General features: G+C 37.8%; 1 protein-coding gene across 3 annotated transcripts in view; it reads right to left on the reverse strand.

Annotated features, from left to right (window-relative positions):
* LOC126237275 (ring canal kelch homolog) overlaps window positions 1–18,362 on the reverse strand; it is a 150,411-nt gene that overhangs the window by 118,617 nt on the left and 13,432 nt on the right. For all 3 annotated transcript variants that reach the window (XM_049947207.1, XM_049947208.1, XM_049947209.1), the window contains exons 2-4: window positions 9,694–9,840; window positions 6,709–6,934; window positions 1,838–2,013 (exon numbers count right to left, since the gene is read on the reverse strand). In XM_049947207.1, the coding sequence (XP_049803164.1) occupies window positions 1,838–2,013; window positions 6,709–6,934; window positions 9,694–9,840 (549 nt within the window). The remainder of the gene's footprint in view (window positions 1–1,837; window positions 2,014–6,708; window positions 6,935–9,693; window positions 9,841–18,362) is intronic.

Genomic DNA, 18,362 nt, shown 5'->3' on the forward strand with positions numbered 1-18,362 from the left:
GGTTAGCTGCCTCGGCAGTAGATAAGGACGTGCCGGACAGGCTTGGATATGTTCCAACTGCGTCTCCGGACACAAGTAGGTACAAAAAGGGCAGTACTTTGTTTCTAGTCACAGTAATCCTTGTTCTGTGCATTATGGCTGAAACTGTGGCAGCATTGCCTACTTTTAAATCTACATATTTCAAAAGGTATGAGGTTTAGAACAATGAAAACAAGTGCGCCGTCACTAATTGTGCCTCTGGTTTTCACTTATGTAGAAAAAAACATATGTAACTTTGTTTTGAAAGTGCTGATTGTTTACTTTTACAGATTGTACATTCCTGCCCATTGTATAAAGCCCCTGACAAAGGTAGATCCCAGGCCAATTGCATTTTTCACATTTTGTTTCGCTATGGAAATATATGATATGGCAGAGTTACGTGGGACACCTAGTATTTCCATTTTTGTTCTTTTCAGATCTTAGCCCTGCTCTTGTTTGATTGTACTTTAACATATGCTGCACCAATTCAATTTTCTCCACTATATAAATGGACTACTTTTCCTTTGCTTCTGTACAGTCACTAGTACTAAAATTTTTTGTCTCTTATAGTTTTCTACATTATTACCATTTCTAAGTTTCTTTCTGGTTACAGTAAGGTCTAGTTTCTCTTATCTGCAGTTTTCTTGGCTACAGCTATCACATCTCTAAGATCTAATCTGCTAACTTTATTATTCCATACTTTGGATGGTTTTGGTCTAAGGCATTATCATCATTCCAGTCTCAAGGGTTTTCCTTCTGTCTACACGTTTTCTTTGATTTCATCAAATCATATGCCCCTTCTTAAATCCAAACTGGTTTTCTGCTTTTCTTGCACTTGATTCCACCTTATCTGCAGCTAGAAAATGATTACTCTTCACAGACTGGCCTGGCTAACTGTGGCATGACTGGAATTGCTTTCCGCAATGTTGCCTGGATAATATTTTGTCAATCTGGAATCTATATGGTAAGGTCCAAAGAAGCTGTCTACTTTTTGGAACTTTGAAGATTGTGTTGGTAATTACTATCTGATGTTGATCACACTAGAATTGATATCTTGCACCTGAGAAATCCCATTCTGTCACACCAAATTTCCCCAGGTTTATTTTCTTTATAAGAACCGTCGCAGCACTGAAGTCAACCACAGCCACTACATTGCCACTTTATATAGTTATCTCCAGAAGACTGTTAATACGTAAACATTCTAGCACCATGGATTAAAGCTGGAAATTATGTTTGAATAATAAACACATCAGCTGATTTACGACTTGCATTCAATAATTATATCTGTAATAGATGTCATAATGTGTGTACTGCTTTAAAGACTAATTTAGCATGTACAATATTGGTACTGCAACTCCATTCCTTCTTGCTGCTTCACCTCTGCTAGAACAGAAATTATAATTGCCTCCCACTTCAAGCACACTAATTTAACTTTTCTTTGTTTCCTTCTTTAATTCTTCAGCTTACTCACTCTTGAAGAGGATTCCTGAACAGTAACATAAGTCCCTTTAGAGTTTCCTTCATCATAGCTATCTTTTGGGTAGGTTTATACAATGGTATCCCACTGCCTCCTGCCCCGTCAGCCGCTCATATCTGGGGAACAGAATCCGATGCTGCTAAAGGGGCTGTGTGTGTGTGTGTGGGGGGGGGGGGGGGGGTGGAGATCACATGTGTTGCATTCCCCTTTACTCTAAGAGGTGCGGAGGGCTGTCATTTTGCAGCCCCCTAAACACAACGCAGATGGCTTTCCCTGGATGATTTCCAAGTCACTTCTAACTCACCATGTAAAATAAGTTATAGTATTTTTTATTTAACTTACGGAAAGTGTTGCTCAATATATGTTTCAGCATGGCTTAGTAACTCCAGACAGCCATGGAGGTCAGCAAAAGCTCTGATTCCCAAGCAGTTGGTTGGATGAAGTTGAGCTTGCAAGAAGTCACAGCAAGCATCTCGCACATACGTCAGCTGAAGTAAATTTGCTGCTGGGAGTAAAACCTGTAATCATTTGCTAATAGTAACAACCAACCTTCACAATTCAAATAATATACCACACTTACAAATATTAAAATAATACATAAAAGGAAGATACAAGGAGATACACTGCTTCACTTAATGCTTTAATGACAGTCTAATAGCAAAACAGAATCTGCACTACACAAATAAAGACCTTACTAAAAGTTCAACAATATGTTTGACTAGCTGTGAGTAAGTAAGTGGAGCACACTGTATTATCAGTTCCTTTATTAGTTGTGAAGAGATACAGTTGCTGAGTGTAGCTAAATTTCAGTGATAATACAGAAAAACTAAATGTATATGCAGACAAGAAAAACAAATTCCTGGCTTTTTCCTGGTTAAAAATACACTTTTTCGAATGTGAAAATACACTATACCACAGGTGAAAGTACATTTTTTCCATGTTAAATGACAATATACTTTCCATCAGAGCTGTAAAACTTATTAATTCTTTTAACAGCAAAGGTTTCATACACCAGTATAGAAGTTCTTGGCACTTTAGGAAACAGGACCCTGGAAACATCTTCAAGGAGCAGAAACATGTACACTGTATATTTTCGTATTCCAAAAGTACAAAAATGAATTCCCCAAATACAGCATGGTAGCTTCCAAAGTACTGAAATCAAAGTTAAAGTTTTAAATTAATATACAAACAGTACAGCTGTAAGAAACGCTGAGCTATCATACAGAATATTGATCTTTAAAATTGTTTTTGCTGTTTTTATTTTTTTCTTGAATTGCAGCAGCTAAATATTTCTGACAAGCATAATCATAAATTTCAAAGCTGTGCACCAAACATTTGGTGGGTTACCTGGCTGAATACATGTTCTGTCGAGCACTTCAACTTGTCCATATAATAGCCAATTACATGTGAAATTACTCAACAACTCATTTCACATTTTTATTTTATTTTTAAGGATAATTATACTTTTTGACATTGTTATTGTATGACTTGTAATCTATGAAAGAACTAAAATAAACATGAAAAACTAATGTTGAAGATTGGTCCTTTTTAGCATGCGTCACCCTTCGAAACACACCAAACAAAAATGCCCATAAAATTTTAAATAATGGCATTAATGGCTGGTTTTCTGGGCACAAAATTTTTCTGAGCGGCTGGTCCTCAATGTTTTAAGTTTTGAATGAGAGTCAAACTCTCAGTGATTTAAGAAATTCACCACACTTTCTCACATGTTGCATAATACATCTTGCGTAAAAGGAAATTTACGTTGGAAGTAACTCTTCTCAAACAATCACTTGCAACATTTTCCCATGACCTGTTAGAAATGTAAAAAGTTGTGATGTCACGGTCACTGAAAGCAGTCCATTGTTACAAAGTATTGCACAGTTTTTGTCCTAAAGCCTTTGGCACACCTTGCTGTCAGCAGATGCTCGAGTGTGCACTGTGTTTCGTTGTTGTAAACGGCACATTTTCTTTGCAACTAAAGTTTTATTCTCATGTTATTATCTTATTTATGTTTTATTGCTGCAGTGTTATTCTGTGGTAGCAGGCTAAAGTAGAATATCAGTTGTTGGAGTATCAGTTCTTTGTTAGAGTATCAGTTCTTGTCAGTAAAAATTGCAAAAGTTTAACTGAAAGCTAACATAACAAAAAAATTCCCAAAATTCTAAAAAAATTCCTGGATTTTTCATGAATAACCCAGCTGTCACAAGTGTACACAACCTAAGAATGTTCCCAACTGACATTAAGAACAGTAACCACAACGAAACTATTTGTTCCAGTCACACAGTATGACCACACATAAACACTTAGCAAGGTTTTAATCTTACCTATGGACCAGTAAACCACTCAAAGCCTCAACTATAAGGCGAGTTTTTACCTTCATTCCTTCTAATACATGAACAACATTCAGATACTAAATTAATGGCCTTAAAAAGTAGCTTACAAGTGCATTCAGATCAACAACATCAAGTGTATGATGTATTTACAAACAGTAGTGCACAACAAATCTTTTTAGTATACTTCTAAATACATTTTCTAATTTTCAACCTGCACCAATCATTGTAAAATGTCACAAACAGTAATAATCAGACTCAATACAAAATAATTAACTGACAAAAATCATTTGTTTGAAATGTAACCAAGTTTTAATTACTAGTCTTCACTCTAAGTTGGAACAGTGTATTTTGTATAAAACAATGGACATTTAGGATTGGAGTTACCATTATTGGAGGCATCTGGTATATTAATTTATTTTTAATGAAAACTTACATACTACAATATTAGTTGTTAAAAATGTTCATCCCACAAGATCGAGACATTGGAAGACACTGTATTTTGTGTAACTATTTATGCAAAATGTTTATATGCTTTAAGCTGAATGTACTATTGTCATGTATAAATATGGTGAAACACCACTTTTACACCCTTCAAAAATTTTGGGAAAACGTAAAATGTAGAAAATAATGTTTTAAGTTGAGAAAGTTACGTATAGGATACCACCTTACATTTTCGCACTTTATGTATGATATGTGTACATAACGGGCATCAAAAGACTTGTCAGGGACTTGTTTATTATCTAATAAAGGGTTATTATGTAATAAAAATCGCTAATGTAACTGGAACTGATAACTGTTTGGGAAGTAGAAACGTTAGACTCAATTTTATATGTCATAATCGATGTTTTTACTGCACTAGTTACGTACTTTTTCCATGTTTAGCATGACGTGTTTCGAGAATCTTTTCTCACTGTCAAGTGCAGATATGTACATAAGTGTTTTGTGTGGTATTTGAATATGTGTTATTCTGTGTCTCTTGCACTGTAATCGTCTTTTTGAGGTTATCAGGTACTGTGCCTTCTCACTTACGTGGAAAACCAAATGCACGCAAACTGTCACTCACATTGTTTGTTTGTGTACCATCACAAAAAAATACATAAGTAAATACTGTACTTGAGAACGAGAATAAATTCTCAAAACACGTTCTGCTCAGCATGAAAAAAAATACATAACTGGCACTGTGTTTAAAGCAAAAACATTTCAGCAATGCTAAGTGAATGACAGTGTAAACCAGCACTACAAGTTTCAAACGCTGAAACATGCTAAATATGGTTTGACAAAGATGTCATGATGATCGAACAATCACGAATCATCTTCAACTTTTTTAGTCCTGTCTTCCTCAGTTGCGTGTAATATTACGGTATATTGATAATTTTTACTTATGGACCGTCTGACAGCAACTGAATAAAACACAATTTTAGTGCCATACGCATTTCGCCTTTATTTTCTGCAAGGCATCATCAGTGGCAGGTTGCGTGGACAATTTCTTACTATTACGCTCCTGTTGCAATTTGGTGTTGTTCTTCTTCTTATGAATGCCAATTTGCATTTTTTCCCACATTCCACAGCACTATGAACTGAACACTTGTTTCAATGCAATGTTTTGGTTTCTGTTCAGTACAGAGTAAAAATTATCAATATACCATAAAATCACGAACCAGTTACTCCCATCAGCCACCACGCCAAGTAGAGCTTGGCAGTGGTGGGAGATACAGCACAAATTGCTCCAACTTCTATATGTTTACCAGTTAAAACCCGCTGAGTAGAGTGCCCTGGTGTCAAGAAACTTAACCAAGAAATATTTGTAAACACTACTGGATGTCCAACATCATGCCAACATCATTTTTTCCCCACGAATATTTTTTCATAATGTGTAAATCACAGGAAAATTATAAATATGTTGATGCAAAATCAGGTGCAAATTAACATTGTGGACATAAGAAATTTGTCTGGAATGGTAAAAAATATCATAAATGGCAGGAAAACATTAGTTCCGGGAATGTAAAAGTGGATTTATACAGTAATTTTGTACATGGTTTTTCTCCACTGTACACTACTTGAAATATTAATTATAACAATACTGTAAGTAGCATGCATTGTTGAGATGCTATATAAGTGAACAGTTGTGACTGTGTGCTTGGTACAGTTATGGCTCTGACAATTGATGTATTTCATGCTGAATGGCAATGTTGAAGATTTGGATTTGAATTTATCAGTAAAAGTGGAATCGAAGTTTGTGAAAAATTCTGAATTTATCCACTGCATCAGGGAAGAATAAACTGGAAGATATATACAAATACTGTCAGGGTGTTATTTTTACAATTACCAATCCTGGACCTGTTTATTCTATATGGAAGATAACTGGTAAATCATCTGTGCAGCTCTGGGATTCAAGTGGTTTATGAGTTTCAAGGGAGAATATAAAGGTCCATTATTTCAAAACTGTACTTACAAGTATATCAACAATTTCTACTTAAAACTTAGCCTACACTAGTACCAAGGTTATATGAAAAACTCTTATCGGACTTATTTCCAAGAACAAATATAAACTCAACGAAACACTGTTCAATAGCCAGTCACAGAAATGTGAAGGTTAACTGATCCATAAAATGAAGTTTTCTACGGCAAGTCAGAGCAACCTATCAACTGCTGCCTCATTTTATGTAACCAGTCATTACTGCATCTACAACTCAGTATGAAAATACGGAGTTATAAAAGTTGATTCAGAAATTTCACCACAGAAAATCATAAATCTGCATTTGTGTGGCCACAGAGGTTTGTTAGGAGGCAGGGATGATTATTAATCTTAGTATCTATGGCCTGAAATATCTTTCAAACCTATGTAGCACAGTACAAAGCAAATATTTGCTATAATACCTGCACATTTTCCTCTGTGACATGGACTTCAGCACAGTATACATAATCAACCAGTAGTTGAAGGGCTGCTGGATCCACGCCTTGAAGTGTTATTCGTTCCTGTCGACTCTCTTCAAAGGAATTAAACATTGCATAGAAGTATGGGCTACAAGCTGCAAGAACCATCTTGTGTGCATGAATTTCAACACTGTCAGCTACCAGTGTCACATCACAAAGTAAATTCTGCCTGTAAAATGATACAAATTACTAGTCTTGCACAAAATAAAACAAGGAAATCGATGTTAGTTTCTCTGGTGTGTCACATAAACTCTGTGCAGCCTGTTATTAGATACATATGTAGATTAGAAGGATATCTTTATACATTTTTTGTCATTTGTTAGCTGTCTGTTGCATATTGTAGCTTACACATATAATTCAGTGTCTATTCCGACAGTGTGTTTCTGTACCATATCACATACTGCCTCTGAAGCAACAGTGCTCTGTCTACATATTTATTACACTTTACCTTTGGGAATCTATTGTTTAACCAGTAGAAAATGTTAAAATATTGCTTCAGAACCAATTAGTGTGTCTTTTTATGTCTCAGTCACATAAGGGAATTGTATTTTATTATCACCACTGTGAAGTGTTATCATGAGTATCCAATGATAACTACAATTGTTGTAGTAGAATACGTTGCGGACCAGAGGTGGAAGGAGAGGTACAGAATGAGTAAAGCGACACATGAAATAGGTATGTTTTATAACACATTAGTTAGTTCATGATAAAAGTGGTAGTCATCAGAGGTAAAGTAAATGACCATCACTTTTTACCAGGGCCGTTCCATGTCATGTGAACCAAACCATCTCACGACACCTTTCTTACATATGCAGCAGGATAATGTAATCATTTTGACAATATTTCAACGGACCAATTGGCCACCATCATCTGGTGATATACAATCTCGCTGGAACTGAGTTTTCAACAGAATTGGCAGATCCTTTATACACCACGGCCAGCCTACTGCATGTGCATGAGCAAGAGCACTGCTGCCCTCAAGTGCAAGTGAACTTGGAGCGTGATAGTGGAAGAAATAAACAAAAATATATCACTAGCAGAACACTAATTAAAAGAATCCGCTGGTCAAAATGCAGACTTTTGTAGTTTAATATCAGATAAAATTGCATTCCTTATCTTCGTTAAAGGGAAACCCTTATCTCTATTAATAATATTATCTAATAATCAAATCGCAATAGGTGTCTTTAGGACACATTGCCAATAGCAGGTAGCAGGAGGGATCATTTGCGTCTCATTATTCATCATCTTATGTCCTTCATTAAGACAGTACTCTGCCACTGTGAATTTCTCTGGCTGGAACAAACAATTGTGATAATGGTGTTAACATACAGGTCCTGAATAGTACGGATAGCTTGGCCAATACAATCCATCCCACAATGAGAAGTAATTTTAAATACTCCAATTTCCTTCAGTCCCAAATCATCTTTCACAGATTCATGATGGGCTCTAATCTTAGCCGGTGGCATAAATACACTTTTGATGTCAGGTCTTTTTAAAATGCTTCAAATTATTAAGAATATACTCCCAGCAAAAGGTAAAAATGCAACAGATTTACAAGTATCCTCTAATGGTTTCACCGGTGGTCCGGACTGAAGAGCATGTTTGTTAGCCAGTATGGCCATTTTGCTTAAAAATAACTTTAAGATGGTTCAATCCCAGTATCAAACTTTCTGAATCAGAAATGGCATATGCTCTCTTTACTGAACTCCCCAAGACCCTTGTGCATAGGTATGGTGGAAGACAGCTGGTCGCATGAAGACAACAATCATTATGCATATGTTTTTGATTTGCACTATGCTCAAGTCCCATAAGCATTTCTGGGAACCAAAACATCAAGGAAAAGAAGTTTGCTAATCTTTCCAATTTACATTGTAACTATGATACTAGAATAGTGCCTATTAACACGATCTAAAAAATGATTCAAAGTACCAGTTCCATGAGGCCAAACCATAAAAATATCATCAATGTATCTCCAAAACAAGATGGGTTTAAAAACAAAGTTCTGAGCGTCATATCTTCAAAGTCTTCCATAAAAACTTTGGTGACTATGGGAAAATGGGCCTCCCCATAGATACTCCATCAGTTTGCTCAAAACATGTATTGTTAAATAAAAAATATGTCAATGTCAGCACATGATGGGATAACTTAGTTGTTTCATCAAGTTTCTCACCAGTATTGAAATATTGTGTCAAGATGTTTACATTAACAGGCTCCATACCCGAGAAGATCTCATCAGTCGTAATGCCGGGAAAGACTATGTAATCACACCAAGACATCTCACATACCATCTCAAATTTGAATGAAACGTAGTTCACCTGTTTTCCCTACACAAACAATTAACTATAAACTATTTCAGCATTTTATCTCCCTCCACTTTCATTTTATGGCATTTCAAAGTTTTGTCATTTTTATCAAGTTTCATATCGTCATCAGAGTTAAAAATATCAGCATCTTCAAACTTTGAAATGTCATAAAATGAAAACTAGAGTGCAATAAAAATGCTAAAATGTTGTATGATTATTTATCTCTGTAGGGAGAACAAGTATGTCAAGCTTCATTCAAAACTGAGATGGTGGATGAGAAATTGTCTTTTTTATCAACTGACATGGACTGACCCACAGCACACACACACACACACACACACACACACACACACACACACGAGCTACTTAACTCTGTACGGTTATGTGAAATACAAAGTGCAAAAAGATTTTCAGCATATCAAAAGAGTTACTGAATTGAAGAAATCTTAATAAATTTTACAAGATAAAGTTTTACTATTTCAGTCTTTCATGACTTAATACCTGTGAAACATGACGTTAAAAAAGTTTTCTATTATGTTTCTTCAAGATTATAATAATTAGAATTCACACGAAAATAACACAAAAAGACTTAATACAGCAGAAATGAAAACATAGTTCATCTTACTTTCTCATAACGTTCATTACATCAAATGCTCTCTGTGTGTGATTGTGGTTCCTGTAGGGTGGCTTCTCCTTGCTTCCTGGGTACGGTATATGTTTTTGAGAGCTTTCATCAAGAGAATTCTGGCTTGCATATCGAAGGAGAAGACAACTGAAAAAAATTGATAAAGACACAAAACATATAAGAACTAAGAACTTGAAAGCAGACGATGCAATGAAGCTATTAGATAATACTGAGCAAAAATCAAACAATGGAAAATCCAGGATGGAATGTAACAGTATTATGAGAAGGAAAGTTGCCACTCACCACGTAGCGAAGATGCTGAGTTGCAGATAGGCACAACAAAAAGGCTCTCACAATTAAAGCTTTCAGCCATTAAGGCCTTCGTCAACAATAGACACACACGCACGCACGCACGCCCGCACACGCACGCACGTGCGCACACACGCACGCACGTGCGCACACACACACACACACACACACACACACACACACACACACACACACACAGTTGCCTGAGACTGCAGATTTGTGTGTGTGTGTGTGTGTGTGTGTGTGTGTGTGTGTGTGGGTGTGTGCGCGTGCATCTCCGCTATATGGTGTGTAGCAACTTTCCTTCTCATAATATTGTTAGATAATACTGAAGATCAGATACAGAGTTGTCCAACTCTTATTATATGCTATTTACTACAAGCTAAAGTAATTTATGGAATGAAGCTACCACATAATACAGAGGATGGGATATAGAGTAGTTCAGCTCTTTTTATATTCTATTTACTACGAACTAGAGTAATTTATTGTGAGGATACTGAACAATAAAACAGGAAGTTAAAAACAACTAGGAAATTAAAAGAAAAGAACACTCACATGATAAGCTATACCATCTACATAAGTTTTGTGGTAAGTATATAACTTCATGAATATGAAAAGCCAGCAGACATAAGGTTTTATACTTATTTCATCATTTCCAATTTCTACTGTAATTGTAGACTTTTCACACTTCACAATTCCAACCTATTAAACAGTTTGTCAGTGAACCACAATTAGCATATCACTATGTGTCAGCTTTCACAGCTCTATACGGTTCATAGGTTTAGTGCTTGAGGACCCTGCTGTTCCCCGCTATCTGAATAAAACTCTTTGTCTTCTACACTGGTTTAATTTATCTGACAAAAATTCTTATTACTAATAGCTTTCACAACATAGTTACTTGCAATGAATCTTGATAACTGTGTGTACAATAGTCAAACATTACTTCTACAACTCATTACAGAAGCAAAGACATGTGGAATGAGTCATTGGTCATTTCTCTGTTCAGAAGTGGTAGAGATGTTACAAATAATGAAGTAATATGTTTTGTTTTGTTATCATTTTATCTGTCAAGCTTACGAGGCATATACAGTTACACAGAAGGTATACTTGACAGTTATGACTGATTTCCCTGACAGATTGTCGATCTGGAAGTCAAACAATAACAGGTCTTTCTGTGTATTTAAATGGTATTACATTTATTTATGCTAGAGTTGGCTGCAGATATATGCATATACCAACAAGGTGACCTCCCTGTACATAGTTGTATTCTATGTGAACAGCCTCAGAAGGCAAGGCAGGGGTGCAATGCTTGATGAGCGGATCTACCTTTTCACAGTAACTTATGAAGTGAGAAGATACATCCTGATAATTTTAATCACCTTACTGAATGTTGATGATAAGCTTAATCTCCCTTTTGTGTTTTCTTCTGAGATTTTCATTGCACATCAGACCAGATATCATACTTCACTTCCCTTTCATCTTACAACCATCATCAAATACAAAAACACATATGGGAATGCAAACTTTCTCGAAATCTCAACGATGAAATTTTCTCAGGTTATCAGCCAAGTCAAGGTGTCATTCTGTGGCTACCACTACGGAGGCAGAAGAAAACGGACACCTACTTTTCCTCGACATCCTGATAAAGAAGAAAACTGATGGCACGCTGGGACACTCTGTTTACAGAAAGAAAGATGCACTTGGGCCGGTACTAGAACAGCAGCAGCTACCACCGTCCAGCATGATGGAAATCCGTACTCACCACCTCGGTGTGTAGAGCATCAGTCATATACGACAAGGGAGTCTAACCACTTAGTTTCAGCATCATTGGGAAATCTTCTCCAGGACCAGCTAATCGAAGTCACAGATAAGATGCACTCTCCAGCCGAACAAGACGAAGAAAGAAGAAGACTTGGAAGAAGACACAATGTCTGGCATTCCTTCTGTACGCTGGACCACCCGGGACCAAGATTACCAGTATTTTGGAGAAAAATAACATCAAAACCATTTTCTGTTCATCGGCTACAATCAACAGCGTGCTTTTCTCAATGACGGACACCTCTGTAACTTGGCAGAAAGCACACTGTGGCAGATGGGGTCAAACTGCAGCCTCCAGCATGGCTGATGGCCACGACGTGTGCCCGCTGTGGGAGGTGAACGGCAACAATGTATGTCTGCTCACGGCAATGCACATCAACAGTGTGGCTTAGCAGCTAGATGCCCAGGCTTTAGCACGTAACCTGCCAGGGAGGCACCCATCAGCAGAAGGTAGTCACCCAGCAGTTGGCTCGACAGTGTGGAGGTGCCAAGTTGACAGCATTCTGACTCTGCCCAGGCCATGTCTGCAGCTACTGACAGCAAAGTCTGACAGTGGCAGATGGCTAGTTCATCTTGGACTGTATGTGAACTATTACTCACAACTAGTGGCTGGCATAGACTGCATAACTTAACACATTGGGCACAGCTGAATACCACTGACATGATGAGAGTCTAAATTAATAGGTGTATATGTGGGCCATACTTGCTAATGTTTCACGAACAACAGTACTCCCAGCTCCCATCATAAAAGACTAGAACTGTCAGGTCATTTGAAAATTGTGACATCATTTGCCCTGGCGTTCCTGTCTTGTCAGCTCCTTTAGAAGTCCTGTCAGTGCTGAAATTATCACAAATGTGACTTTTCGAGATGACGGCTGGCATTTTCGCCAATGGCAATGCACTGAATACACGGTCTTGCACAGTAGATAAGCGCTCGAGCCGTAACACGTAGTTACGGAACTGATTTGCATTTCCTTCCTCACGATGTTGTTTTGATGAATAAATATACGAACTGTTCATTACACTGGGCAAAGCTGTGGTGCAACACTTCTCTCCAGTTTGAGGGATCGGGTCCTCCAGACTGTGACCCATTTACATTACTAAACAAAAATAGTCTTAACTAATGTTTCATGACATACAGGGTGCCCACAAATTAAAAAATCACAATACAACAGTTTGGTTTCAGTTGCGCATTACACCATGTTCAGTGTTATGACTGCACAAACCTGGCAGTCGACAGTTGTAGCACTGTTAGTTAGATACGCCCATCCACCACAGCAAGGTTGTAACACATTGGATTGGAAAAAATGGTTTATAATTGTCCTAAGGCCAAGCAAAATGACATTGATTTTTAATTGTAGTGAAACTGGCACAAGACATGTTGAAGATGCTGTCCTGAATTTTTTACTGCAAGCTGAAATCTAGAAACAGGATGTTCCGCAACAAATCAGAATGCGTTGCCAAATGCATGCCTTCAATACCACTATGTTCATAATTCAGCTACTGAAAGCAACATCTTTCAGATAACCTCACAGCCAGAAGTCCACAGATTACAATCAGGTTACGTGACTGGCCAAGTTATAAGGAAACAACAGCTGATAATCCTAGCATTTCCAAAATGCCTCTACAGAAGCCACTGCACTGGCTGTGCAATGTGTAGAGGAGCGCTGTCTTGCATACAGATGATCCTACCCACACATCTACACTGCTGAAGGATTTAAATGAAGGTGTGCGAAAGACCCTCACAACATTTAGCAGTGACTGCAGAGGTAACAAGACCTGCAGGCCTCATCTACTAGAAAAAACAAAGTCCTAAAATAAACAATGCCATCGGCCTGCACCACAGTCATCTTTTGTGAATGAGGTGGTACCAGCTGATGTGCATAGAGATTTTCTGATGGCCATTTTCTGTAATTCTACATACAGACGTGTCCTCAGAGATAGAAATGGGCTACGTCTTTCAACAGAATGTTCCAGGGCCATTTGTTGTCCACCTATATGCGAGTAAGAAATTCCAAGGCTAGCAGATCAGCAGAACATGGGTGATTTTGCAAGGATAGCAATGCAAGATGTTTCACAGGATTTCATGCACCGTGCTTGCAGGCATTTCTAATGTTTGGACAATTCCCTGTGCACTGCATGTTTACACACCACCACTCAGCCTGTCCTGCAACTCTGTGGATACATCTTTGATAGACATCGGATCAACTGCTTCCCTCCCTCTACCACATTGCACTTCAAAACAACCTCTTTTCGAATTTTGTAATCATTTTCTCCAAATCATTAGCAAACTTTGGAACAATGCCTTTTCATACGGTAGTGTATCAGAACTTCTGCAGTGCTACTGGTGCACAGCCACTGTTCTTATAAACAAGCTATATCAGCAACATGCGATTCTCTCTGGAGATGGTCATGTTGGGCATCTGACACAAGCTGAGGAACAGCCGTGTGTCCATTGGTGTGCATATTCTGATGCTTACAGTGCCATCTACTGGTCAAATTTTGATACTTTTTTTTTTTTTTGTTGCATGACTTTTCTCCCCCTGTGTCAATAATATGCCATTAAAATTTGATGCAATTCTGAGCTTTGGTTCTCTTTCTACAGTGTTCTCAAGCTGGAACTTTAATTATGGACATCCTGTACGTACAAAATTCTCTGCTTCTCTTTCTACTCTAAATCAGTGTGAACCGCACTGTCCATAGGCTGCTTATTAACTTATATAGTATTTTCTAATATTAACCCAGTCTACTGGTAACTGATGTACTGGGAACTCAACTGGTCAGGCAGTTTTCCATTTAAAGTAGATACAGGTTACACAAAGAGCAGTCAGAACACAGTGGTACTAGAATACGAGACACTCACTGTCATGTCTCTAATTTGTTACTCATTATGGTCTGCTGTACATGCTGCATGCTGGAGCATCCGTTCAGGAGTAATATGTATTTTTAGTGTGGTTATAAGTTCGCCCACTGAATGCAGAAGGTCAGGTTTCACAGTGGTGTTTAGGTACACTAGGCTCTCAGTTGGATGTATTTCCAATGGCTTATCTGGCCAGTACAACACTACAGTGGTCCCACAGCAGTGACTGGAAGACAAAAAGCTGTTCCTCCTATGTCACAGATTGTATCATTACCGTATTTACTCGAATCTAAGCCGCACTCGAATGTAAGCCGCACCTGAAAAATGAGACTCGAAATAAAGGAAAAATAAATTTCCCGAATCTAAGCCGCACCTGAAATTTGAGACTCGAAATTCAAGGGGAGAGAAAAGGTTCAGGCCGCACCTCCAAATCGAAACAAAGTTGGTCCATTGTAATATGAGACACAATTTAGGTCGAATGAATGACGATACAGCTACAGTAGTTTGGTTCGAGTCGTAAGCTTAGCAGTTAAGCTTTACCAGGTAGCCATTGCTATGCGTCAGGCGCTCCATCCGTATCTGTAAGGGTACCCTTCCTTTTTCACGTGCTTCGTCTAGTTTGAATCGATTGCTTATTTTGATTTGATCTGATAAGTGCCATTTTCTTTGTTATAGGTGTTTACGTCACTCTAAGCTGAAAATGCATTACTGTACTGTGTCATGCATTGTTTGTCGCATTCTGATAGTGCGTGTTTACGGCCTGTCGCCGATCGCGGCAAGCCTTGCCTTTGTGCGCGCTACCGCCGCTTACCATTTTTTTTAAAAAGAGAGAGAGAGAGAGAGAGAGAGAGAGAGAGAGAGAGAGAGAGAGAGAGAGAGAGAGAGAGAGAGAGAGGAATCGTCTCATTAGCGAAACAATGGCAAGAGACTGCTATTTGTTGTTACTTACACTGCTGCTTTCTTTGATAATGATCAACAAGAACCATATAATAGACTGCGTATGATAGAACATGTTCTGAATGAGAGTTAAGGCGAAAATTTTTCTCCGTTTGAAAATCCTTGCGGCCGCTTCTTTAGTACATCAAATTCTGCACAGAAATTAGTCATGTTAGATTTAAAAATCTAGTCAGTTGCCGTGCTTCATTTCTGACTGTATCACTATTAGGCATAAGAATAATACGAACATAAACATGACACGATACGTATATTCTTCCGCGTTTGCTGTTGTCTCACTCTGGTTTCGTAGTTTATTAAGCAGACAGGATTTAAATAAGATAGCAGCAAACACAAAAGAATACATGACATAATGTTTACATTCGTATTATTCTTATGGTGAAGAGAATACTGCATGTGATTCACATTTCATCAGGTTCCTATTAGCAACCATCTCTTCCCACAAGTAGGAAAAAATTCAGAACGTAGAGTTGGCCATATTGACAAACATCCCAGTCTTGCCAGTCGGATTTTCGTAGTACATTGAAATTCTGCTACATTCGAAGATGAACAATACGGAATTTGTATTTAATTCGTTGGATAATGTATGAAAATGCAGTGGTCGAAATTTATTTACTGACGCAGAGGTTTTGGCACCAGTATTTATCTTTGTGCCCACAAAGCATGCCTGATTGCCTGTGTAGCACTACATATATTCGACGGCAGAAGTTAGTTGTGGCGGCACCTACCAACATTTTTCAGAACTTCCGCTTGCCTTGCGCTCGATTCTAAGCCGCAGGCGGTTTTTTGGATTACAAAAACCGGAAAAAAAGTGCGGCTTAGATTCGAGTAAATACGGTAATCAATAACCCACCACCTCGGAACTCTAGCCTCTTCATCTCTTAGGCTGACCCTGTCCTTAACAATTCATAACAACTACTTCAGGTTTGAACAACAAGTAAATCCAGAGCACCCCAGCCCTTTTGGCAGCAAGAATCTGATGCCAGGATATCCCTTCGACATCTTACTGCATCTGCTTTCCTTAAAAATAATTGTACTTCACATGCTTTAGTGTCAGCCTGGATTATTCCCTCTTGTGACACAGTAATGTTTGTGGCACCAAATCTATAACTTGGTGTAATTGTTCCTGAAGCTGTTCATAATGGAGACACAATCTCTGGAGCTGTCCTCTCACTCCCTCCAATATTCCCTCTCTTTCAGCCTCAAGACATAGTTTGGCGAACAGTACTCGTCCTTCACATTCAGATTCTCCAACATGCCTACCACTTCCCCACTGAAGAGGTGTAGTGCCACTAGAATAATGGCATGCATCATGATCATCCTCAATGGTAAACATCTGGGGAAAGGAACCCACATCACCTCTCTCTTGAAAAGACCAGATGCCCAGGGTCCATTGTCACACACCAACAACAACACAACTCATACCATTAAGATAAAATACCTATGTACTATCTATGCATTGCACTCCCTACCTGCCTATCCCTACAAAATTTAATTAGCAGAACATAATGACCCCAGCAAAAAAGGAAAACTATATGAACACAACATAATCTACCAAACCGTTCAAAATGGCTTCCACATTTCCTACATAATTAAGCACACACACAATTCACACAATTTACACACAAAGCCTAACAATTTATTTGTGTGACTTCTGTGCATAAGGTATCACACATATGGCCTGTACTCAAATTCTTGCATTTTGTCCCCTACCTTCTTCCCGGGTTGTAGTGTTGATACATTTGGTACATAGTTTGGAGCACCCTTTTAGGTGGACAATGCTTGTCTGCATTGGTAATTGCAACTTAACCCATTAAGTACCAGTGTCCTATTTTGAGGACAGAGCACATATTTATTTATAAATACACAATAAATTATTAATTTTCATCTATTACTGTTCTACGTCATTTGTTGATGCTTTTTATAACAAATGTATGCTTAGAGGAAATTAAAAGCAATAAATCCTACCATTAATTGATTATTGAATACTAAGGCACACTTTTCGTTATTACAGGTATTTACTTTATCGACAATTTAGTAATATTATAAACATGTGGCAAAGATCTTTTTGCGATTATTTATAGTCAACAATGTGTCTTTTAAACTACTTGCATTGTTAGCTCAATTGGAGTTATATTCATTGTTTTCCATTGTTATAAAATTTCGTGTACTCGAAATAGGACACTGGGACTTGGTGTTATCATTTCAGTAATTTGTATTGCTGCATGTTCCATTATGAAACTCTGCTACTGCTGATGTATTTTCTTTTTAGAACATGGTAATTTTACCAGGTTTTGTTGCTGAGGTAAGTAACAACCCCTTTTTTTTATATATAAATTACAGGATATGAAGTTACTTTGAAATTTACAGTGTATTATGTAAGTATATTTATGAATATCTTACCCATTAGTAAATAGTACAGTTCCAGACGGACTGTTTATCCGAGGCAAGCCTATTAGATTTTGCTATAAGTTGTGGTCTCTTTGTGGAGCAAGTGGCTACTGTTTCAAATTTGATTTATACTGTGGAAAGGATCCAGAAGATACTGCAAGGGATGACCTACTATTGGGATAAAGAGTAGTCCTAAACATGTTGGAATGCATTGAAAAACCCGAGAATCATTGTGTGTACTTTGACAATTTCTTCACTAGTAGAGATCTTCTGATTCATCTAAAAATTTGGGTAGCTCAGTGACACTGCTGTCTCATTAGCTGTGACATGAAATTGG

This window comes from Schistocerca nitens, chromosome 2 (assembly GCF_023898315.1).
Source record: "Schistocerca nitens isolate TAMUIC-IGC-003100 chromosome 2, iqSchNite1.1, whole genome shotgun sequence".
NCBI classification, from domain to species: Eukaryota; Metazoa; Arthropoda; class Insecta; order Orthoptera; family Acrididae; genus Schistocerca; species Schistocerca nitens.